Source organism: Cydia strobilella, chromosome 4, assembly GCF_947568885.1.
Source record: "Cydia strobilella chromosome 4, ilCydStro3.1, whole genome shotgun sequence".
Lineage (NCBI taxonomy): Eukaryota > Metazoa > Arthropoda > Insecta > Lepidoptera > Tortricidae > Cydia > Cydia strobilella.
Window position 1 is genome coordinate 7577595 of NC_086044.1, and position 26790 is coordinate 7604384.

The 26790-nt window shown below is 38.9% G+C and overlaps 2 protein-coding genes across 3 annotated transcripts in view; one reads left to right on the forward strand and one right to left on the reverse strand.

The window, feature by feature from the left end:
• The first annotated feature begins 4079 nt into the window (after positions 1-4079).
• LOC134740552 (transcription elongation factor S-II) lies at positions 4080-5501 on the forward strand. The gene is made up of 2 exons (XM_063673068.1): positions 4080-4265; positions 4493-5501. The coding sequence occupies exons 1-2, from the start codon at positions 4197-4199 to the stop codon at positions 5300-5302; spliced, it is 879 nt and encodes a 292-aa protein (XP_063529138.1). The 5' UTR covers positions 4080-4196; the 3' UTR covers positions 5303-5501.
• A 1332-nt stretch (positions 5502-6833) lies between these two features.
• LOC134740947 (zinc finger protein 729-like) overlaps positions 6834-26790 on the reverse strand; it is a 46412-nt gene continuing 26455 nt past the window's right edge. The window contains exons 1-4 of one of the 2 annotated variants that reach the window (XM_063673607.1): positions 21209-22556; positions 11508-12943; positions 10972-11146; positions 6834-10714 (exon numbers count right to left, since the gene is read on the reverse strand). In XM_063673607.1, coding sequence (XP_063529677.1) covers positions 7982-10714; positions 10972-11146; positions 11508-12943; positions 21209-22525 — 5661 coding nt within the window. In that variant the 5' untranslated portion in view covers positions 22526-22556 and the 3' untranslated portion in view covers positions 6834-7981. Of the gene's footprint in view, positions 10715-10971; positions 11147-11507; positions 12944-21208; positions 22557-26790 lie in introns of those variants that run through there. The other variant, XM_063673608.1, reaches the window with a different exon arrangement.

Below are 26790 nucleotides of genomic sequence, written 5' to 3' on the forward strand. Positions count from 1 at the left end.
TATAATATTATTATACCCTAAACATTTTGATTCCCTTGAAAGTGTCGAAATACGTTTTTTGTGGCATAAACGGTCGTATCTTTTTTTACGTTAACTTAGAAGTTTGATTTTTTTACAGTTTCAAGGGACTATAGACGTAAGTATATGGTTTAAATTTCAAGTCGATATCTCCACGCGTTCCCAAGATAAAGGGTAACAGACATACAGACCGACGGTAGGACAAAAAAGTGATCCTATAAAGGTTCCGTTTTTTTCCTTTTGAGGTACGGAACCCTAAAACCATATTCTGCTCTATACTTATGTGCGCCGGATACGCGCCAGCCCCAACATCATCATAAAGATGATGGGGACAGCCGAGAGGCTGGACTCCCCCTATTGGCTATGCTGCCGGCTACATGTGCTCAGCTGACCAGAAAATAGTTATTTGTTATACAAGGGTGCAAATTTGTATTTCACCCGCGAGTGTGGAATTGAAATACACGAGAAGTAAAATACATTTGCACCCGTGTGTAACACAAAACTTTTCCTCTCACTATAGCGAGGAAAGTGCAACATCCACAGGCGTTAGATCATCTTCATCACTGGAATCACTCATTTTTTACGATATTATAACAGAAAACTCTGGAAGTTGTGTATTTTTACGCGAGTCGGTGAGAAAAGTTTTTAAGTAAAAAACTTGTTGACAATGTTGACATTTCTGACGTATAAAATGTCAACGATGCGTTTTGAAATTTCATCGACTCAACTTGTGCTTTCGGACTTCCGGTTCGAGCGCCATCTTGATAGTTAGCATCGTGATTAATTACTTTGTTTTTTGCTTATTAATATTGTTTAAAGTGTAATATCGATAGCTTATTATACAGTAAACTAATGTGGTAGTGTGCAGTGAATGGAGAATTAATTTTGAAGCGCGTTTAACCACCATCTTGGAGTCAACGGCCGGTAGTCCACGTGCTTCTTGTAAAGACTAGCTATCGATTTACAAGAGCTAACAAATCACCGTACACTGTCTTGTACAACCGTACAATTTTGTCGTTTGTAAACCTCTCAATACCTTGATACTGGCGAAATAGTCCCACTGGGCTGAAGCCATAATTTTAAAAGAAGAAGAAGAAGAAGAACTTGTGCTTTCACAATTATATTTAACATCATTATAAAAAAAACAAACGTTTTTATGGAATTTTATGGTTTATGACTTAAAATCATTAAATAAAGCTAAATTTGGTATTTTTTATTAGATTCTCAAACCATTTATTTAATGATATTTAATATCGAACGAACCATTATCATGAGCGATTTACGTTTTGTTATCTGTCAAGCTACTTAAACACGCTCCGTCCAAGGTCAAATTACTTTCCCCGCTAGTGGATAAAACGCGTTTTTCCCCGCTTGTTTTGAAGGATAAAAGACAACTTTCCGAGCTAGTGAGGGGAAAATAAAATAGATATAGATGTACAAATATGGATATAGATATATATATATATATATATATATGCCTAGGTTTTAAGAAATACTAATAAATAATTTAGAATTAAGTTTTACTAACCACATTATGAGTGTAACTTACTTGAAATAAATGAATTATTATTTTGTGTCTCCATTTTGGATTTCACGGGCCTTTAAATCCCGGTTTTTTCATAGGCTTGCGTGGGGATATAGATCCAAGACGTAGAGGCACTAGAGGCCCTTTGGAGAGTTTAAATGTCATGTAGAACGCCTGCTGGAACCCGTTCACAGGCGCAACAATACCCATGAACCGGTCGCAGCAGGCATTGGGACTATTGTAGAAAAAGTGAACAGTATAACCGGTTTATGAATTGAAGTTTGGGTGGACAATGAGACTGGGCTATTGAAAAGAAATCCGGGCACCTGTCATAACAATGCTAACACACGTTATCGAGGCAGGTGGTGACTTGCCGCTGACTAGATGGGCCCCTGAAACTGCCGTCGTGAAGACGACCAGGAGCAACAGAGCAACACCGGTGTGAGCGGCTCAGTGGTGTCGAGAGGTGTGCGCCGCTTTCTACCCAGTGGCTGCTAACAGCCCCTGTGTGAAAATTTCAACTGTCTAGCTATCAGGGTTCATGAGATACAGCCGGGTGACAGACGGACAGACAGACAGCGGAGTCTTAGTAATAGGGGTCCCGTTTTTACCCTTTGGGTACGGAACCCTAAAAACCTGACTAAGTATAAACTTTAATAGTACCTATTTCTTGAGGGTGCTTACAGTTTTAAGATAAAAGTCCATTCCATTTAATACCCTTATCGTAAAACAAAAAAAAACGTAACTAAAACGCCCTAGAGCAGAAACCTATCACTTTCTGCACACTTCATACCTATTAGATAAACAATGGCCCATGCACTTTCAGAGCATGAGAAATATAAATATCTGAACATGGACTTTATAATAGAGGCCTTGTTCAGATATTTGTGAACACCTTGGCCGCTCCGATATATCTGTTGGCGACTACCTACTGTATCTACATACCTAAAAATCCCCGGAACCACAATAAGTGTTTCATAGGAACACTCATCGATCAGGTCCGACTTTTTCATACCTATTAAACAAACATTACGCGAGGAGTATATTTAAAATATCTCAACATCGGTTTTTCCATTTTACAAGAAAATTGTATTGTAATTCAAGAAATCACAATGCGGCTAAATACTACGTTAAGGTGCAATGCGGGTAATATTAGTGAAATATAAATTAATGATTTAGCTAATTATAATCAACAAAATAGTGGTCTAAGATATACGTTATATATGGTCGACCTTCAACGACGCGTCTACGGATGAAACTTAAGGCTGGCGTCCACTAGGCTCGCCGAGGCGAATCGAAATAATTCGCCTTATTTACATTTACTATGAAACTGCGTCTATTGACGAAGAGCCGCGGCGCGTCGAATCGAATTTACCATTCATAGTAAATGTATAGAAGGCGAATTATTGCGATTCGATTCGCCTCGGCGAGTCTAGTGGACGCCAGCCTTAAGTTTCATCCGTCGACGGACGCCTTTATATTTTATATTTTATGAAAGGAAAATATGTTCCTGGAACTTGCTGGAACATAAATAAATAGGGTTGCCTAAAGAAATAAGATCAAGGCTATTTTTAATAAATTTTAGAAACATATTTTTTTCGACTCCACACTTATAGCCATAACACACTATCGAAACGCACCAAGGTCACGGAGCGCCGCACCGTAAGTGAGAGCGAGAAAGAGATATCTGTTCCATGGTTGCGGTGCGTTGCGGTAGTGTGTTACGGTTTTACGTTTGTGGCTTCGCACATGAGTGTGGAGAGACCTTCTGCTGCGATACGTTCTCATTCTAACTACCTACCGCTCCATCTGACTCTGTTGCGCCGATATATCGTAAACGTTTCATTTGGAGAGGCCGTTACAAAAAATTACAAACTAGTAAACACGATTTTTTTACAATCTCAACTTCACAAATCCTGTAAAATATGCATAAATATACTTGACGGTTGAATCTAGTCATGGAGACTATATAAAGGAGCCAAATCTCTATGTATGAAAAGTGTCCATTAAAAAAACAGTAATTAGGCGGCGCCACCATACACCGAAATACTACCAAAAACAACCTACGTAATTTGGTCGGGTTATTTGTTGCCTTATATGGTTCATGTTATACTCATGTCCCAGAGCTTAACTAGCGCCACCGGAGAGATTAGGAACTATTATTTAAAGCTGAAAGCGGTCACTTTTGCAACAATTCTACCATAAGAGATCGGCGTCCTTTCTATACCATCCATAAATCTAGTATTAACTGAACCGAAAGGGATAGTCTTATGTATCTTTCAGTAGGAGTACCAGAGAAAGCGTTATTATTGTTTGTCCTTGTCACAGTCTTACAAGTTTTCGTTCCCTGCCGTAAATTTAGTATGGTTTATGGACTTTATGGTAATAAACTCGACCAATCATATTATATTATCTCATTGCGTATGTTCTGTCCCTCACCGGCTCACGGACGTACGCGTTTGTAGCACATCTATAGGATCCTACCATCTATGACAGCATCTTTTAGTATCTGTGGTTTAGCCATCCTAAAAATAAATATTGTCTATGGTTCAGTCTCCAAATCGGTGTGGTGGTCGATTTATCAATATTTTTCTTAAGATTTGTGTGCTGAATAAAGGCGGGAAGAGCTATTTCTCAATTAAAACCTGTAAAAATGAGCGTAGAAGAAGATGTTATGAAAATACAAAAGAAATTGACCAAAATGACATCGGATGATGGCACGGTTAGTTTTATAGATAGAAATTAATGGATATAGATTTCCGTACAACAACGCTTGTCACAAAGCTTTGAACGCCGCTTACCTATAATTTTCTACATTAAGAGAACGGAGTAACTTATTAAAATGATATTTATAGGTTTACTAAACACCGGTTGAAGCTTTGCAAGCGGTGGTTGCAACTATAGTCTTGTATTACAGTGAACTGATGAATGATCTTTTGTTGTTCATAGGGCCAAGAAGAAGCATTGGAGTTGCTTAAAACTCTGCAAACCATGGCTATCAACTTGGATGTGCTGACTAAAACGAGGATAGGCATGACTGTTAATGCTCTACGCAAGTCAAGTAAGGATGAGGAAGTGATATCTCTCTGTAAAACGCTTATTAAAAACTGGAAAAAGTTCTTGTCGGCGCCTAATACTCCGTCCAAGGAGTCTGGAGGGTCATCTAAGTCTAAGAAAGATTCTGGGAAAGACAAGGATAAGAAAGATGACAAGGAAAAAGACAAGAAACTGCAACAATCATTCCCACCCCAGTCAAACACAACTGATGCTGTAAGACTCAAGTGCAGGGAACTGCTCACTAGTGCACTTAAGGTAGACGGAGAAAATCCCAATTCTTGTGGAACCCCAGAAGAGCTTGCTGAAGAATTGGAAGAATGTATTTATGGTGAATTTAAGAACACAGATATGAGATACAAAAACAGAGTGAGGTCGAGAGTAGCTAATCTAAAAGATCCTAAGAACCCGACCCTACGCACAAACTTCCTCAATGGTGTCATTTCAGCTTCCCGGTTAGCTAAGATGACTCCGGAGGAAATGGCCAGTGATGAAATGAAGAAACTAAGAGAGAAATTCATTAAAGAAGCTATTGATGATGCTCAATTGGCCACTGTACAAGGCACCAAAACTGAAATGCTTAAGTGTGGTAAGTGCAAAAAGAAGAATTGTACTTACAACCAGCTGCAGACCAGAAGCTCTGATGAACCTATGACCACTTTTGTACTCTGTAATGAGTGTGGTAACCGCTGGAAGTTCTGCTAAGACTGCTTTTAAATCCGTAGACGAATATTGTGTCAATGTATGATGTATCTTGTCATACAATGTTTTACTATGAATTATGAATTTGTTTTTTTCTATTTTACTTGTGACCTAACTGCTAAGTTTGACAGAGGAATCACATTGAGTAGATAAGGCATTTTTAGTTTAATACTAATAAATTAATGTGCTTATGTAAGTGAAATTATAGTTTCATTCAACCTTTTTAAAATAACTGGTATTGTTTTAAGGAATCTTGTAACTTGTAATACAAGTGGAAGTGTCTTATTGGAAGGATACCGTATTTTTACATTGTCTGTATTGTGTGTAATATTACATTGTCTGGTAGTTCAAGCTTTAATGAAAGTGGCCGGCTCCTGCACCATGATTATGGCACTTAATGACACAGATGTGACAATTTTTTGCAAATAAATAAAAATATTTAAATTGGTACAGCTTAAGAATCTGTTATCATGAATATTTGTAAAACAATCGTATAAACGTATCAATCGTAAACAATATATATAAACTGACCACCACTAATTCTACATATATTTACAAATAAAACACTTACAAACTCGTTACTCAGATGCGTAGTTTAAATTGTAGTGCTGATAGTACCTAGGTATAGAGATAGCAATTATGCCCTGAGTAATAATTGTTTTCTGTAAACTATGCATTTTAATCAAAATATTGTATATTGCAAAATGGGGAACTTGATACTATAAGTGATAAAAAAAAATCAGGCTTCCTTCATAATAATTATACTGTTAGACATTTTCATCATGTTAGTATCTTTATCACCACGCTGCGCTCAAAAACCGGCATCGCTGACGTAGGCGAGAAAACCGCTAGGCTCAAATGGGACTGGGCTGGTCACGTCTACCGCATGCATCCGGAGAGGTGGGCTAGCTTAGCAACCAAGTGGATGCCGGTAGAGGGGCGTGGACGGGGCAGGCCAACGGAGATGGCGGGATGACCTGGACAGCTTCCTGAACAACTGGCCGGAGGAAACACCAAATCGGGAGTCGTGGAAATCAAGGGGAGAGGCCTTTGCCCAGCAGTGGGACACTTAGTAGGCTTAAAAAAAAAAGTATCTTTATAGATTTTTAGTCATATTAATTAATATTGGGGACATCTTACACAGATCAACTTAGCCCCAAACTAAGCAAAGCTATGTTTGGGGCTATGGGTGCTAATGCTAAGCGTATATATACATATAATAAATACATACATATACATAGAAAACACCCATGACTCAGGAACACATATCTGTGTTCATCACACAAATAAATGCCCTTACCGGGATTCAAACCCAGGACCATCGGCTTCACTAGCAGGGTCACTAACCCACTAGGCCAGACCGGTCGTATAAACAATACAATATGGCTAATCAATTAAAACAAGTTTTTATATATTCATTTGTTTATTGTTATTGAAATTGTATTGATGGGCCTTTGCCTTGAGAACAAGTTTTCGTGAACAGTCAGCATTTGATACAGTACAGATACAGGCTGTAGTACCTACATATAGGTACATAAGCTCTTACCCACTTTTTTGATAAATATTAGATTAATAAGTACTATTTTAGTCTGTGTGTAGCTGCTGCTGACTGTACCAACGTAGATAAATCGTAAAAGTACATTGACTACATTCAAAGATTGGACATGTTTTTCATAATGGTTATCAGTGCTGTTTAGTGTTTATTGTTACATCTCACTTACAAAATCGCAGCGTATCTAATACTTGGCACAGGATTGTTTGTAGGTAATAAAATATAAATTGTTTATAGATTTAGATCAACACATTTAGATAAAACTGTAAAGCAGCCTTAACTGTTATTTCGTAGTTGTCTGCATACAAATGTCCAAAAAGTGTCAGGATATTCCAGTTTTACTGGATAATCATACTCATATAAATTATTCTTATTTATCTATTTGACTTAATTATCTATATCGCTAAAATATATAATATCTAACACCCTTTTGGATAGAAATGTACGACCATATTATAATAGTTACCTTTTATTCATTAACCTCTACATTACACATAATAACATTAGCATCTTCTAGTACAATCAACGAAAAGTCTTAAGACGGGATATCCAGCTTAGATAAAAAAGGTCCTTGATACTTTCTGTACTGCATGTCAATATGACATGGTTCCATATAGTAGCCTAGATTTCCATTTGGGTGTCTGGGGCCCTAGCTAAGATGCCAATCGTTTGCGCTACGATAACGACACGCTTTCTGTCTCTTTATCACTTACATATTACTTAGTGCTATGAGAGAGTGTTTCGTCGTAGCGTAACGCAAACGATTGGTTGGCTAGCCACCCTGTACCTACCATAAGCGACTAAGGCAAACAAAAGTAGTAGCAAAGGTTTTTACTTTATAGATTGTATTAGATGTGTACCTAAAGTCGTAAGATAACGTAACCACTTGCTTTACATTAAGTACCATTTACCTATATGTAATGAGTAGCTATAGTCCAAATCAATACAATTTTAGCAAAGGGCAAACATTGTTAACCTAATATGGCAAGCTATACTTTGGTGAACATATCAACAATTCCTATTTTGGCTTACCTATATACTAATAAGCTATTCTGCCAGTTATTCGAATATGGTCATAATCGTAACAATGAACCTATTTTACTAACATATCATATATAGGAATATTAAAATTACTCTACAATAAGCTCCCCTGTTTTAAGTTTGACAAATATCTTATTATCATTTGAGTCGAAAGTAATTTTTTCATCTAAAGTAATAACTAGATCAGTAGAAGTCTCTTCTTTCACCGCAATTTGTAAATTTAATTTTGGAGCATTTTTCTGTCCATTTTTAATGATATCTTTCAGATTACATATTTTGTTCTCTGCTGCTTTCTTGGCATCGATTAAATGATCCTTTTCTTCTTTGACTTCAACATCAGTGATATCTTCATTTAAATTTTCACTCTTGTTTTCATCTTTTGTATCTTCTTCATCTTCATCATCGAGTTGTTTTATGACAAAAGTCACACCTTCACTAGCTGCATAGCATTCAGGGGTCAAATGCTTTTGATAATTAAAATGAGTCTTGAGGTGTTCCCGCAGAAAGTGTGATTGGACGACGACTAGGTCACAATGTGGACATTTATGAATGCCATTGGCGGCATTTAGGTTATCTTCGTGTCTCTTATAGTGATTTGTTAAAGCATCTTGGCGCTGGTTCGTGTACGGACACAACAGACACATGTGTAGCTTACGTTCCTTTGTGGGAGTGGGGTCCGGTTGCTTTTCTTTTTCGGCATTATTTATAGACCGTCTTAGTTGTAGCAGGCGGAGTGTCTGTTGGTCGCTGACAGAAAACTGCTGAAAATCACTTTTTGGCCTTGTTGGCCCCTTTGGCATTGTTTTAATCGCTAGCTTAATATTTCCTTTTGCTGGTTTATCTTCTTGTGTTTCGTTTTCAGCCTCATTGGTCTCTTCGTTATTTTTTCTTCTCTCAGCCTGTGCTTCGTCATTCATTTGATGTTTCCTCATGTGCTGCACGTAGTTGGCATAGTATTTTACAGAATAATCACAAACTTCGCACTTGTATCTCTGTTTGGATCCGTGCAGCGATAAATGTATTTTGTATTGTTCTCTTTTCTCAAAAGCAGATGGGCACTTGTGGCACTTGTATCTTTTCTCTTTTTGGCGGCCATTTTTCATGTATGTAGGATAGATAAACTCTGGGTTACCGTGCATTAAGTACCCGAATTGAGGATCTGCCTGTAATACAGGTGGAAAATGGTCGTTGGGTTTCACTAACTTGTTGTTGTCTTTTACAACTCTTTTCTGCGCTTCAGTTTTCCGTTGAAATAGATCTGTACCAGATAATGGAATGTTTTTGTAATCGTTGTCTTCTCCGGATTCGTAATCACACGTGTTGGTTTTTCCTTCATTCTCGTGTAACGATTCGTGCTTGGCCAAATTTCCTAAGTTTTTGACAGTGTAGCTACATTTTTTGCACTTGTGGTCGCCATCCCCTCCGTGCAATCCCGTGTGATAACTTAACGCAGAAGTTTTGAAGAATTTAGCCGGACATTCCTTGCAGAAATATTGCTTAGGCACTCTATTCTCGTTGCATTTTTTCGAAGAATCTACAATCTCAAAGTTAGTCGTCCGGTGCGAAACTATCCAATTAAGTTCTGAAGTTAGCGGGCAGTGTACAACTTCCAGTTTCGGCTCCTTGTGCGCTGGGTGAGATCGGTGCTTAAACTTGAGCATTTTAGTTTCCGTCGCATACTCATCGGAATGGTGGACCGCATGAACGTTTAATTCAGTCTCTTGGGGCACTGAAAACTCACAAAGCTTGCATTTGTTCGCAAACAACAGATCGTGGAATTTGTCATGGATCCTCAAATCACTATCAATGAAAAATCTAGCCGGGCATTTATGACAGAAGAACAATATTTTAAGTTCTTCATTATCTTTTAAAAGCATCTCGTCCCTGGGGCTATCCGGGTTATTTATTTTCTCAGTTTCTATAACCTTGCGTAATTTAGTAATCTGCTCCTCATCGGGAACATCGGCTTCGACTGGACAGTAAATGCGTCCGTAAATTTCTCCGTGCGTCCTTGAATGTTCGGCCAACCTTCCGGCATTATCGCAAGTAAACTTACATTCCAAGCATTTGTAAATAGTAATTTCACTATTTTCAAAGACGATACAATGAATCTTCTCATGATTTGGTATTTTGCACTTTTGGGAATTTACATACGAACAGTAGCGGCATTTGTACATTTTGTGGAATTCGTTTTTAGCCGAAACCCACACAAAAGGAATTTCGTTTAAATCGATAGGAATCTCCATCTTGCAAGAGGACGTGGACGCTTCCATTTCTAATTCCATTTCAGTTTTCTTAGGCATGATTCCGTGAACTCTCATGTGCTGATGGAGGAGGTGTCTCTTGGAAACGCTGTAGTTGCATTCCTGGCATTTGTATGGGGTGTCAGCTGGGAGCCGGTGGAATTGCTCGTGATACATAAACTGGGACTTGCTGTTGGTTTCGTAGGGACACTCCGTGCACTTGTGTCGTTTGGTTGAGGTGGACCCGCTAGAATTTCCAGGATTATCTGGCAGCGGCGACTTGCATCCCATTGCTTTGGAGATATATTCTTCTGGGTCTGTAACACCATGTAAAGCTAGATGTTGCACTAAATCGTGTTCAGTTTTCACGAAGTACGGACAGAAGTAGCATTTGAATATGGACTGGGGCGACGGCTGGTGCTGCTGCATGTGGAATTGAAGTTGTTTTCTGTCTGCAGCTTTGAACGGGCATTTGGTGCAAGTGTCGTTCATTTCGTTCAACAATGACGAGGCATCAGGTTTCGGTTTGACCGTGGTAATAACTTTGATGACTCCATCATGCTTCAAACGACAGTGTCTCTGCGAAAAAAAGAGAAGATCGATGAGAAAATATACTGATTTAAAATGCAAATTTTTAATATTCAACAAAATTTGGACACGGCGGCTGTAATGTTATTGTTTTTAATGTAGGTATTTGTTTAAATTTTCAGTCGCCACCTGATTAAGCTTACAAATAAGTACAAACTATGTAACTCCATAATATAGGTATATGTATGTCGATTTCTTGTGTTGTTCGCAACGGAACTGCTAATGTCACATATGGTAGGTTATCTTACCTGTATGACGTGCTTCCAGTTGGACAGCTGGTTGCAGTGCCCGCAGCGGTAGGCCAGGTCGGCCGGGTCCGGCGTGTTCTCAAGCTTCTTAGAGAAGGACTTGTTCTCCTCGTGTCCGTCTTCGGGCTTCGAGTGCTCGCGGACGTGTGCTAGTAGCGCTTCCTTCGATGGGTCCCTGAAAACAAACCATTAAATGTTAAGTAAGTATATTATATTATTTATATTTCATTTGGAAACCTTTCAGTTTTTTATTTACCAATTTAATTTAACTTGGAATCAAAGTATCTCTGGTGATAAAGAAAAGTTAGAGTTAGACCAAGCTAAGTTGGCAGCGGTTTTGATAGCACAGACTGCTCAAGGGTTATTTAAACGTCATAGTTTCATAGAAGTTTGACGTTTAAAATAACACTTGCACAGTCTGACTGGGCTATCAAAATCGTTGCCAACTTACTAGCTTGGTCTATCTCTAGTTATAAATTCATATATACCATAATATAGATTTGAAGGTGAAGGTGGTAATAGAATTTAACACTTACTTGTAGTTACATTTTTTGCATTTCCACATCGTTTTCTTAGGCTTCAGATCTTCGTTTTTGATATCAATTGTCTCGATACTGTGCTGTCCATGTAGAGTTTGCAAGTTAAGAGGTTGCATTTCAAGTGTTGTGTTGATATTATCATTCGTTTCGTTGAATGATTCATCGAGTTCCATGCTACCGTTCGCCAATGCGTTCGGATCTATATAGTCAAACTCGGTTTCTCCATATTCGTTTACGACGGGCACTGCTAAGAACTTGTTGTATTTACTGTAGTTCCTACGTCCAGTTTCATCAGTCATCAAAACCTTTGCATCATTGTGTTCAGGGTCTCTTGCTGATTTCAGTTTTATGTGCTTGGTGATGTCCCATCTCCAATTCGACTTATATTTGCAGAGGGAGCATTCGAAAGGTTTTTTATTCAAATGTCCGACGATGTGAACATGGAACCGTGACGCGGTCGATGCCCAGAAAGTGCAGTGCGGACATTTAAACACCTTTTTTCCGGCAGCTTGGCTCGGTGACAAGTTCATGCCTTCATTTTCATCAACTATTTCTGAGTCATAGTTTTTATTTGATTCGGGCATAGTTGAATCATCATTAATATTGATGTCCAACGGCGTCTCAAATTTGGCGGTATCGGGATTAATATTGTTCCAAACGAAGACAACATTCTCCATGGGATGTGGTTCATCTTTAACAAAGTCGGCTTCATGGGCTGTTGACGTGGTTACGTGTTTGTTTTCACTGTCATTTGATTGTTCATTTTCTGCTTTCTCCACTTTGCCGCATGTTTGCATGTGAACATATAAATCGGCACTTGATTTGCATCTATGCCGACAATTCTGGCAACGGGTAGATCCAAGGCTCGTGTGTGTGTTATTTGCCAAAACCTTGTTTGCAGATACTGCAGTGCAGTTCTTTTCGTGTACGGAATGTTCTGATAAGCATTTGCTTTCAAAACCGCAGTTTTTGCATGTCAAAGTTCCTTCCTCTCCGGTTGCCGTTAGCAACCTTTCTTTTAGTCTGTCAAAAAAGGATTCGTTTTTCTTTTTCACCGCGGTTTCTTTTGTAGTAAGGGGTGTACCATTGGTGACAGGTATAATTGTGATATCAGCTGGTAAATTGTCGACATTATCAACTGCATTAATATCTCTACTTGGATCTTCTTTAAACTTTTTGAGCGGTGGTTCTCCTGGTGGTGATTTATTTTGATTGGGCGTCGAAGTGTTCAGGGGTATTAGTTGCGGTATCGGTCTGGGTATTTTTCTGCTTTGTTTGTTTGTTTTCCCTTCTCCCATCGTGCTGTTTGGCGAATGTCGATGTTGCGTATCTTGTGCCAGTTCAATGTCTTTTTTGGCAGCGGTTTCAGTGCTCGTTTCGTTATCACTGGTACAGGTCACCATTTCTATATCTGCATATTGGAGACCTATTTCCTGAAATGAAACAAAACAAATAGATACAATTAAACTGTAAGTTTAGGGTACATGCAAGTCTTGACGACCTCTAGCGGCCCACCATACAAGGTAAATTGCCAGTCAAATTTGAATCAAATGTGTTAGAATATAAAGTTGAATTTGTTTTGTTTTAAAATCGAACAAAACAAAAGCAACTGTTCCATTTCATTATGATTCAAATTTCATTGGAGGTAATTAGCATTATTAGGACTTTGAACCCCAAGAGGATACAACTAGACTATAAAAAATATGTAGGTAATTATGACAATGCGTGTGCGCTCCTCGTCCACAATTCCTTTAGATAAGTCAGGTAGAGAATGCTTCTTTATCAGGTACGATAGAGAACTTTCACAATCTAAGCTTTTTAAAAGAAGTTGAATTGGTCGCGGAACGTCCTAACGAGCGACGAGTGGTCGGGTCGCGGTCGGGGCTCCCTATAACAAACCGGCAATAGCTCTCACCACACCACACTGCGCAGGTACAAACACTTTTTCAACTCCGTAGGGTTCCTCCAACCGTATACTTAGACCTATACTTATAAAACATATTAATAACGGGTCACTCACGTATTTTAAGTCGAAAACGCTCGACATGTTGTTGTTGTTGTACCTATAGGTACTTGTTTTGCGGGTTTTGTTACACGGGAACTTAAATATAAATGCGTGTGAATAAAAATACTTCAAATGCACTTATCATTAATTATGTCATTTAACGATTTAACATTGTTTATATTATTAGAAAGGGGTACCTACGCGTAAATCACTTTGCCTGACTGCAATGTATTTTACGTGCAAAGTGAACGTGTTCTTTTGCAAAACGCGATATTTTAAGCTTGGGCTTGGGCCCATTACACGCAAGCGGGGGGCATAGCGCCGGCGGGGAGCAGCACGATGGGGTAACCTGGGGTAACTTTATTACGGCACGACGCGGCTGCAGGCACTTCTTTTAGACTGTACGACTGTACTGTACGAGTACCAATTTGTCAATATTCAATAGCGTAAATTCATATTTCTGATAAGGGGCTGTCAACAGCCAATGTCCTTGAAATTGATGTTACTTAAGCAGTTTTTTAAGAAGACTATTTGTTTTATTCGGGAAAAAAAAATGTTAATATTAATTATATTTCTAAGACCGTGGCCGTAGTCGTCGATACATGAACATGATTGAACGAAATCGGCTCGATTGCAAATATTGGTCTTAAAATCACCATTAAACGGTTCTGTCTTTATTTTTTTGACTTAGGTATAAGTCTGCAATTAAAATCACAATTTCAAAACATTTATACCTAAACTGCTAACGAGTAGGTACCTAATAGGTATGTACCTATTACACAAATCATCCACATTTATAGGGTTCCGTACCCAAAGGGTAAAAACGGGACCCTTTTACTAAGACTTCGATGTCTGTCTGTCCGTCTTTCACCAGGCTGTATCTCATGAACCGTGATAGCTAGACAGTTGAAATTTTCACATATGATGTATTTCTGTTGCCGCTATAACAACAAATACTAAAAACAATAAAATAAATAGTCAAGTGGGGCTCCCATACAACAAACGTATTTTTTTTTGCCGTTTTTTTGCGTGGTACGGAACCCTTCGTGCGAGAGTCCGACTCGCACTTGTTTTTTATTTCTATAGTTTTCTTATTATTCCCTTGCCCAGGTCCATCAGTAACATGCGACAGTGCTATCTCATTTACCTACTCCAATACAAATAGACCGTGTGCGCGCGTTTTAGGTATTGACAGGATCTTAACGCTCTGTAATTTGTGATATAAAACAAATGTTTGCGTGTTTTGTTAACTCATTATTTATGCATAATGCCTCGGACGCCTCGGTAAAGATATAAAAGTCGACACCGCGTATCTATTGTGTTATCAGTAAATTGTTTGCGTTGCTTATTGTTGTCTATAGGCAGGTTTCCTGAATCTATCCATCGACTAAAGGTGACTGTCCATTTTCAACCGCAGCTGCGTTACTGCTCCGACACTACTGCAGCGGCCTGAACGCGTCGGTGTTATTGTCAATTTCCATAGTAAAATGAATGACGATATCGACTGCACGTAATATGGTGATTTTAACGTTTTCCCGACCGCAGCTGCACTACTGCTCCGACACGTCGGTGTTATTGTCAATTTCCATAGTAAAATGAATGACAAGACCGACTGCACGTAGCATGGCCATTTTTGCGTATTTGGTGTATTATTGCAACTGCGGCTACAGACCGCACGTCAAATCTGTCACCTGCACTGAATTGTCTTTGATCACAGATATTAGTAGTTTTAAGCAAAGAGGATATAACCACTACGTTCTAAGGAGTTATTACACCCACGGATAAACAACCCCGATGGTACCGTCGCCATATATCGCAGATATATCGGGGCGGCCAAGGAGCTCACAAATATCTGAACACGCCTTTATTGTCAAAGCGCTAGAGTGCATGTTCAGATATATTTAGCACCTCGGTCGCTCCGACATATCTGATGGCGACTGTAGTACTACTGTAAACTTTTTTGCTAATCTATATTGAGCCATACGAGTATCACAGAGCCAGTTAGGAAACTAGAATGATAGGTCCGAAAAAGAGAGTGTCAAATTCGGAAGTTAACTATAGTCTGGCAAACCCTTCGAGCAACACCGGCTTCCGACACGTCGGAAGGGAGGAGCCCAAGCGATATCTTACCGTACAAATCGTTCTGCCATTTTTTGCGGGGGAAAACGTGCACACAGTCGCACTTCTCACTCACTACTTGCAAAATCCAATCTCTAATTAGGATTGTTCATTTTTTTTTAATGTTCTATTTCGAAAACCATTTCGAGATATTAGGTTTTTAAACAGTTTCCGACATTTGCTGCGATATAATAATCGAGGATTGAAGATATTTCAACAAATATACTGATGACCTTAGTTTGACCTTCTCGCGAGGCTGAATATAATAATGTCATCGTATAGTAAAAGTTATCGAACCATAGTAAATAAATCCGTCACTCACGTAATTGTCAAAGATGTCATTGTCATCAATTGTCATAATATAAAAATTCAGTTAAACCGCTAGTTTCTTACGATTTGATTTATAATTTTTAATACCTAAACAGTAGATTTTGATTGCTTAATATATCAAAAACCATGTTTCCACTTGTGGGAATGATTTACAAAAATTATAGTCCGCGAAGACCTACGTGAAAGACAGTGTTGTCATGAAAATGTGGAATGGAATACTTCAAGTGTTACACACAATATTGCTGTGAGGATCACGTCGATGTAAGTATAAAATTAATATTATTTTACTACGAATATTTAAAAGTCCATTTTGGTGGTCGGGTCACTATTACCTATTTATTTTCTGTGTATGATGTGGCCAGAATATCTAAAGACAAACCGTTTAACACAGCTTGTCCGCTACTAGCTCCGTTTTACTGATTTGAAGTTAAATTCAACAAACAGACATACATATATGTAACTTATAACCATCTTGCAAGCAATAAATCATATACATACAAAAATACATAGTTATATTCAAAATACAACATGAAACTGAAAAGATAATTTCTAATTTCCAGGTACCTACAAGTTGCAGTTCAAGGCTCAAGCTGCTGATATCACGGTCATGGCGGACAAAACTAAAGTTAATAAAGAGTTGTGAAAAATAAAACATGTCTTATTTTTTACTTTTTTATTAATTTACGAAAAACCTGTTTCCCAAAAAAGTGTATACATTATATGTTCAACATGTTCTGCACGTAAGGTTGACATTGAGGGCTTTGTTTAGTAGCATTCAGTTGAAGTTGATTTAGGTTCTACTCTTGTTGATCCAGAAAATAATTGTATAGTTTATTATTAAATCTATGCCCACGCCCAGGCACTATTCTTGCTATAACTTTACATTCTCCGCCTTCTCTAGAAATTTGTACATTATATACATCCAATAAAACTAAGGTATATAACTTAAGGCAGATTTGTGGAATCAGCTTTCACAAATTTAGCGTATTTTGAGATTATTGATTTAGGGATTCAAATAATACGACGATATTATTTATAGATTCATTAAATAAACTGTTCTTTTATTTTTTCGTAGTTTTGCGAGGATAGCTATAAGCTCGACAGGGCACGAGCGATAGAGAGGCAAATAGAATACCGAATATCCGGCAAAGTGGCCAAATACCGAATAGTTGCCGAATATTCCTGGCAACTGTAATTGTATTGTAATATATCATATTATATAATGTCGTTTATGGTGACAATTTCTCATTTTGTCATTGCAAAGCCATTCCTGAGCTAAATAAAAGAAGCAATCATTTATTTTTATTACAAGGGGCAAAGATGTTATTTAATACCTCATGGTAACATATTGATATCCAAACATACGAAACGATACAAAATTGAACCACGAGAGAAGCGAATGGTTTAAAATTTAGAATATTGACAGTTGCGGAGGTCTCAAGGCATGAGGGTTAAACAAACTGTGTTACAGTGCAACACGTAATTCTTCACACCAACACGAGGAAACCATTTATTATTCAAATTAATTTATTAAAAGTTCTTTCTATCGGCCAAGGCGAGGGAAATATCTTTCTTCATAAAGGATTTCTTGTCTCGCCCGTCAAGTTTTATATGGATGGTGCGGTCATATCATAGAGTGCCGTCGCCCATTCACACCTGCAACTGGACAATATGAAGTGTAAATTATAAATTATTTTATTCATCATACTTCACTGTTTGGTACCTAAGGAAAGTAAAATTGGCTTAATATGGTACTTAGAAAGATAAATCTGTAATATTTTGCTAACACCGAACGACTGCCTGCCCACCATTGGATAATTTTATTCTTACGTGTCGCATCGTCATCTCCAGAACCCACGAATCACTTTGCAGAAATCAATAAAAGGCCTGCTAAAAGAGCCTACCTGGCATGGTTTTGAGGGGACGTTTATTACAGACTTCTAAATCCAGCCGCACTTTTCTGACGGCCGAGTACCTATACGTGATGCAGGTGGATCAAGTGCGCACTCCCCCCGTATATATCACGAACTCCATGAGTCCCGTTTCCGTCGGATTGCTGTGTGCGGTGGTCACGCATTTAGGCAAGAGGATGGGGAAGAAAATTTCACATTGTGAACTTACCTTAATGTTAAGAATAATTTTTCCTCTGCATTAATTTTATTTGAGTAATTTGATTGTATTTCGTCAATTATTAAGTCTCATTCAATGTTGAATTATCTGAATAAAGGATCACCATTAAATATCAGATTTTTTATTAATATTGCGTAGCTGCCTTCGTCGGACTCTGACTATTGTAGAAAGGCAAACTGGTCTTCTTTTTCATGTAGCATGTAGCATTATCGTCACTCGCTTCTTCACGTAAAAATACAAAAGTAAATTAGTATTTTATTTGTACGTCTGACATTATATGACTTGACATTGACAAGCCATCAACGAACGCTGTCGCGACTGCACGCCGCAACAGCCGCAGTCGTGCTGCTACAGTAATGCGGCACCGCGTAACGTCGCAACTGCAGTGCAGCGGCAGTTACAAACGGACAGTCACCTTTAGACAATGGACAACTATAAATACTCCGAAAACTATAAAGAATGTAAACAGACAATGCAACAAATACTTTGTTTAGTTTTGTTACATAACTAACGAAAAAGGGAGGAAAACTTTATTTTATGTAGATCACGTGTGTATATTGGTATTTGTTTTACTTTCGTTAGCATTCCCAACAATACCAATGGCTTGACGGATTTTACTTAACCTATAGGTATAAGGTGTCTTTTAATTAGCTCCATGCATGAATTTATTTTTATTTTTGGTTTCATAATTTATATCGTTGGAACACCGGAAATTATAAAAATACTTTTGTAAACCTTAACATTATTTTATTAAAAAATATTTAAAATGTTAAAAATTTTTGAGCGGTTGAAACGCTCATAATTTTTGGCGCGAATTCGACAGAGCGTGATGACGTCACACGTTGGGCGGCCCAACTGACGTTTGCTACTAATGACACTAATCTGTCGAACGCGTGACGTCACGTGGCGTTTCGAGCGTTTCGCTCACTAGCTTTTCGCGGGCAAATTTTTGTACTTTTTATTTATAATTTTAAGTAATTTAATGGTAATTTAAAAACGGAAATGCATTTGTAACATGATATAACGGTAACAAACATCCGAATAAAACATATTTCGTTCAAATATAAACTTCATGCATGAGGCTAATTGGACTAGATTGCAGAAGTGTCACAGCGTTTTTAAATATTTATGTCATTAATCGCCTTTTTACAATATCTAGTTTTATCTAAAATGTTGCAGTGAGCTAACACATCTGCGGGCGTCTTTTCTTTAGACGCATAAATCGCCGCGACGCGATAGCGAAGACAGTGGTCGGACGACGGTCGACCTTGAGCCGATGGAGAGGAGCGCATTCTGTAGATGTAGAATACTCCTACCTACTTATGTGCATATATACAAAGTCCTCCACATCAGTTTCGATGACGGCGACCTCAACAATCAAGGCTTTTTCCTCTCATGAGCTCTTATGTGGGTGGCCTACTTATGTGTGACTAAATAGCAGTTCGGTATAGGTACCCACAGTGCGTATTTAGTTAAGACGCCTGCGTAAATTCATATCGGTATACATACAATCGTTTTGTCCCAGTAGTTTTAAAAAAAAGATTTTTTTTTTTTAGGGTTCCGTACCCAAAGGGTAAAAATTGGACCCTATTATTTACTGTCCGTCCGTCTGTCCGTTTGTCACCAGGCTGTATCTCATGAACCGTGTTAGCCAGACAGTTGAAATTTTTAACAGATGATGTATTTCTGTTGCCGCTATAACAACAAATACCTACTAAAAACAGAATAAAATAAATATTTAAGTGGGGCTCCCATACAACAAACGTGTTTTTTGCCGTTTTTTGCGTAATGGTACGGAACCCTTCGTGCGCGAGTCTGACTCGCACTTGGCCGGTATTTCAATTTCAAAACTCAATTGATCAGTTTTTTTTATATTATGATATTATTATATTATGAAAAAATAAAGATTTATTTACATGTACACTACAACCAAAGATAGATATAACTCCGTAATAGATGGATACAGTCTAAGGAAAACACGTGCCTCGAAAATCACGATAATTTGACTCTCGATCAGATGGCGACACTAGTTTTGGCCTACTCTCGTATAGAGGGCGTTGACTGTTTCGTTTGTTATTTATAATTTTAACGCATACCAGTGAAAGAACATGGGTCAAAATCATATAAAAATAATTAATGCAAATGAAAAAAACATTTATTCATATTTAAATATATTTTTACGTATTTTTATAAATCTTCATTTTTAGTTTTAAAGTATGCGATAGATGGCAGTGAATTTAAAGTGGTTACAAAATTTACTATGACAGTACCGCTCTATCTCTACAACTACCCTACTGTAATGTAGGGTTAGTTTAATGTAAACTATTTTTTTTATCGCGTTCTAAAAAAACTATGGCCATCTACCCCGGACTTACCCTAACTAAGTAATTAGCAATATTTAAAAATAGTCATAACGATAAACCTTTAGTCTGGGCCTCTGGGGGTCGCGGAGCCTCTTTAGGGGGTTGTGGGATGACTGGGATGTCGCACAGCTTCAGTAAAAAGATTCAAAGGACACGATACAAGCCGAAGCCTTATTTTTTTATTTTAAGGTGGTCGCATAACGGAAAAGATAAATAAAAACGACACTTGGGTTTTTGCGTACCTATAGTATCGAATTAAATGTAGGTACCTGCGTCCATTGAATCTTGTCGTTATGATACTTGAGATTATTATTGAGTCTTATTGGATTTAAATTGGAAGGACAATGTACCATGAGATAACGTTAACCATTATTACCTATACACTTAGAACTTTTGTATGTGTATTTGAATATGAGCCTTTGGCCTGCTTGATTGACAATTTGTAGCATTTATAATGAGTGTTCAATTGATTTCGCACCGAGTTTAATGCATTTCATTTATCCTTCCTTACCTCCTCTATAAGTGGAGTTTTCAAACCACACACAGCGCAAGCGCTATGAGGACAACATGATGCATAGATAGATATGGGCACTTATGATACAGATATATGAAAACGTGATGCAAGAGCGCGAGGGGTCGAGAGCTGAGTGCAATCGCACACCAACGGTGGCGTGATAACAGCGGGCGAGCGTGACGTCACCAGCGGCGCCCAGGGCGCGGCCCCTCGGCCTCCACCACAGGGGAACACTTACCGATGCGTGCGAGGAGCGCGAGTCGCCGCTCCCTTCCTCCTCCTTGACGACAAGCGCGCGCGCCGCATCGGCGAGAGCGATGTCGCTGGCGCCCACCCGGTTGCGTCGGCGACTCGCGACCGATTGTCCCACGGGCGGCGTGTGGTGATTCATCTCGTGCACCGTCAGACTCTGCTTGATGTCGGCGGTGAAGTTGCACATGGAACAATTGAAACTCCCCGTCCCTCCGTGATTCTTCATGTGTCGATCTAAATTCCATTTGTAAGGTGTACGGAAATCACACATTGTACATTTTATCATTGGCATCGAATGGTATTTGACGTGTTTGGTGAATCTTGCGCGGATGTGGGTGACGTAGTTGCATTTGGTGCAGGAGAAAAATTTCGTCTTGTCCTTCGGTAAATCCGAGGGCTCTTCGGCGACAGCCCTGTCGACCTCGACCTCCATATCTGCGGAGTGGTCCATCGACTCTTCGATGCAGTCTTCTAAATCTAATTGAATTTCTTCGGTGTCCTCAACTTCTTCGAGTAAATCTTCAATTCGCTCCTCCGGCTCCGCTGTGGTCGTAGCCACGGGCGCCGGCGGAGGCTCCAAATCCGCTTTGATCACTTGCGATGGCGCCGCATGAACCATCTTTATGTGTCTCACAAGCTTTTGGTGATGTCTCGACGCGTAAACGCAATGGGGGCAGTCATATATTTTAAACTTTTCAAAGTGAACGTCTCTCGTATGCACTAAATAAACCCGCGGGTTCTGTGTGTAGAATGTGCACTTGGTGCAATTATAGTTTCTTCTTATCTTGCACTGTGGTAGTTCAAAATCTTCGGCGGCGTCCGAGGAGGCCTCAGAGGACGCGTCGCCGCACACGCGGCCCTCGAGTCGTACTAGGGATGCGACCTCGCCGACGTGAACGCTCGGCGGCGAGGACATTTGCTGGAGCATAGTCCGCTGGAACATAATAATCGTGTGTCGGTTAAAGTACGGGGGCAGGCGCGCGGTACGGGGCGGTGTTACGCGCGCTGCGGAGCGACACGTGTGCGGACCGCGAGAGCGTCGCCGGCAGAGTGAGGCGGCGGTCGCTGCGGCGCGGCAGGCGGCAGGCGGCGACGGCAGGTCGAGCGCCCCGGCGGCGGCGGCCGGGCCGAGGGCGCGTGGGCGCGGGACGGGCGCGGAGGGTCGGACGGATGCGATGCTCCTATGTTTTTCATCCTCTTCGACGACTCGACTAGGGGAGCCGCCGGGGACGCGCCGCGCAACACTCGACAACCGGCCTAATGAGATCAGGAGCACTACTCTTGACGCTTGAATGTCTTTCATTACGTTCCAACATTGTATGGCATTGCGAAGTAAGCAGAAGGTCGTTAAAGATCAATAGTACAATAGCGTCATTCGAAGCAAGCCATACGTAATTATAATTACATTAAAGTCAGCTACTATGAGTGCTTTCCGCAAACCATGTACCAATACGTACTACTTACTTTACGCCTCAACATTGTTATAGCTAATATCTGTAAGTAATGTGAGCATGCACTACGTATAAGTATATTAGTCAGCTCGCCAAGAACTCGTGTTAATTAAGACTAAACGCACAGTCTATAATACCAGCGAAGTTTAAAATAACCTATAATATATTATTTAGTTATGTCCTGCATTTTTTGACTTGGAAACTACAAAAGTAAACTTACCAAATGTGCTTACTTATGCATTTATTTAGGTACACATATGTTATCTGGGTCGGAGAATTTTCTTTGGAACGTTAACATTTCATATACGAAATAGAGCGGCATTTTAACGAACTCATTCATTTGACATAATGTATTTTCATGCATCAAATCCAAATAGTGTTATTAATGTTATTATGAACGTGTTAGTTACATTGGTACTTACTATAAAGTAAATAGTAGATTGTGTCACAAGGGAGCAAAATGACATATTTACGGCGAGGGCGTACAATTGAATCCTAAACGAAGCGAAGGATTCTATAATAGAATCTCGAGAGTAGCGAGGGAGTCTAAAGTAGAATCCTTAGCGATGTGAGGGATTCAAGTGTATTACGCCCAAGATGGAAATAATTTTGCTACCATGTGACACATATTGCTTTTCACATCACCTATGAGGTAATTATAATGTTTAAAAATTTTATTTGAGCTAAAAAAATAATGCGCAAAAGAATGTTGAAATAGCGTCCTAGAACAGAAAAGTGTTACTTTGATCCCTCCTAGCAGGGAAGAAAAGTGCCACTTTGATCCCTCCTAGCAGGGAAGAAAAAGCCCGTTTTCGAATTGGTGATGTGAAAAATATTTTTTTAAAGCCAGAACGTTGATGTCTTTTCTTATGAAAATCTTGTTTAGCAATTATACTATTAATTTACTTGCTACACTTGCTACAGAAACCCTCAAATTGTCATAATTGTTTATTATGTTGTTTTCTTACAACAACTTTTTTCTTTATTGAAGTAAGGACAACTTGCGTAGAGTATCGTGAATAATATGTATGCGGTGCAATATACCTAACCCTCAGGGACACATGTGATGCTCGATCGCTCGTTGCGTTCGCATCGTACCCCTCACCGTACACCCAAAGCCATACATACGTGGCATAACTATGCAATCTTGCACTAATTGCGTTGTATTAATAATAATTACGCCACTAATCACCGCTACGTGCGTGCTACGCGTGTGCTACGAAGGTGATAGTGCTACGGTCTACGCAACCTTTTTGAGAAATTGTTGAATTCTCTACAAATCTTATTTCAACTGTTTTTGTCAAGATTGCTGTTTATATTGTACTTGATGTCGAGTGAAGGTTGATTAATGTCATACTCATATCATCTCATTCTAAAACCATATTTTACTAGTTGCAAAATATTGAATTACACACGCCAACGATTTAGCTTTTTTGACATATGATTTACCTACTACCGAAGTGTCTCGTTTATTGGTCGACAGTAAATAGTGTCCCATTAATAATAATAATACTTCGTCTTATTTCCGGCCTACCTACTTTTGTTTATTAATACACGTCACTGACAAACAGGCACACGGCCCACCTGAATAGAAAGCGGTTGCCGTAGCTTATGGACGTTTGCTACTACAGCAACGTCTGCACGTGCTTATACATTATTTTTTATGATTTCCATAATAATATACATCAGGGTTTCTTAAACTTTTTGCAGTCACGGACCATTTTCACAATTTAAACAATGGGGTTGGCCGGTCGAAGTGTTTAGCAGATGGCGCCAGCATAGCTTGCCCTGTCAATCCCTAGAATTGTGTCAATTTTTTGTTTTTAATGGAATTTAATGCCCTTGAATTGCCCTTTAAGCCAAATCCCATAGTGAAAGGGGCAAGCTATGATGGCGTCATCTATGCAAACCTTTGACAGTTGCCAACCCCATTCCACGGACCCCGGTCTATAATATTTTAGGAAAATAATAAAAACCCTTATTTATATTTCAAAGTTTTCGGTGAAGGAAAACATCGTGAGGAAACCGGACTAATCCCGATATGGCCTAATAGTTTGCCCTCTAGGTTGGATGGTCAGATGGCAGTAGGTTTTGTAAAAACTAGTTCCTACGCCAATTATTGGGATTAGTTGCCAAGCGGACCCCAGGCTCCCATGAGCCGTGGCAAAATGCCGGGACAACGCGAGAAAGATCATGATGATTTATATTTTAAAATTTACTTTTATTATAAATTTCATTAAACTTTTTAGGTCTCATCAAGTTTACTACAAGATTTCCTAATAAGTATGTTTACAGTAGGTAACTGACCTACTGCGGACCCCTGATAAACATGCTACGGATCCCTAAGGGGTCCGTGGACTTTAAAGTGGGGGGTCTGTAAAGTGAGCTTTAAGAAACCTTGATATACATAGTCAGGGCTTCAACATTCTCGAGGCATGGAAAGATGAATGGGCCGCTGCAAATTCAGACTCTCGCTCGGGAATCGTGAACCCCACACGACAGCTTCCAGGGTTCGATCTTCCCCGAAAACTATGGTGCCGCCTTAACAGACTCAGAACGGGCCACGGTCGCTGCAATTACTTCTTAAACAAGTGGGGATGGAAGGATTCAGCCTTGTGTGAATGCGGCGAGGACATCCAAACCATACAACATATAATTGAACGCTGCCCTCTGCACTCATACACTGGAGCTAGAGAAGACCTGCTGCAACTCACACCCGATGCAGCGTGGCTCAACTGCTTAAATGTTGACTTATAACTTTTTAGATTTGTATTCTTTTGGACCCGTTTTATCATTTCGCGATAAAACTGTAAAATTGTATCTATGTAAATTGTAATTGCCTATTTTGTAAGAAACTGCCATACGACTAAATAAATAAATCAGAAAACCTCGGTATGGAGCTCATTCCAATTCCACAGCCGGGATGTTTGCGGGAGGAAATTCATCTGGAACCGCACAGTGCGTACACTCAGCATCAAAACTAGCGTATCAGACTATGCGTCAAAAGTGGGTCTCTATTTGTGTGCGCGTCATACACGCAATATATTATTCTCAGACATACAATTAACTTTAAGTACCTTTGTGGAACCAGAATTAGAAGCTGTTTTTAAGTATCTGCGATTTTTATTTAATACTCAAGACTCCAAGCTTGAACACTATTTATAATGTATTGTTTGTCCACATTTTCGTTAGTCATAATTTGGTTTTTCTCAGAAACACGTAACTTTTCAGGATTGCTATGAAACAAACCTAACCTATCTATAGGATAACCTAAGGAAAATTCTGAAAAGTTAATAGTTTCAGAATTATGACTAATGATAATATGACAATCATTACATTATGACTTTCAATAATTATGTCAAACAAAAGAATCCCGTCAAAAGTATCTACTCTGAGAGCTTAAGAAAAAAGAGATATGTATGTCTCTATATACAGGGTGGAAAAAATTCATGGGTCCTGGATGGAAAGTGCCTTAAATTAAAACCTGATGTTGGCTCATTTTACTTAAAGGAAACATTATTTCATTTTTAAAAAGAAACATAACTGCTTTCAAAGCTTTTTTTTAATTCGCTTAGTCTCGCCCGGGAATCGAAACGACTAAAAATAAAATACTCGCTATTTTATTCAACTAGTCGATACAGTTTATGTTAATGTTAATATTTCTCCAAGAAACATTAGGTCTTACACTCGTCTGTCGTACAAAATATACATAAAATCGAATATTTCGTAATTTTTGAATTTTAAGTCGGTTCGATTCCCGGGCGAGGCAAGCGAATTTAAAACAAATATTTGAATGCAGTTTTGTTTCTTTTTTAAAATAAAGGAATGTTTCCTATAAGTAAAATGAGCTAACTTAAGGATTTAAGGTATACTTTCCCTCCAGGGCCCATTAATTTGTATAGAGCAATAATTAAACTATTCTATGATTAAACTACTGCAGATAGTTTTGAACGCGAACTGTTGAAATATACCTATTTTTATTTAATTTTGAAAAGTATTCGAGGGTGGCAGATACTTTTGGTGCGTTGATTCAGAATACGCTTCTGTTAATGCTGACTGTACCACTATATGTGTATGCATGAAACAATATTGGTACAAAAATATTTAACGTATTTTA

Coding starts and splice junctions, on each gene's coding strand:
- LOC134740552 (XM_063673068.1), top strand. CDS start 4,197: ATGAGCGTAGAAGAAGATGTTATGAAAATACAAAAGAAATTGACCAAA. Junction 4,266..4,492: donor TGACATCGGATGATGGCACG/GTTAGTTTTATA, acceptor TGTTGTTCATAG/GGCCAAGAAGAAGCATTGGA.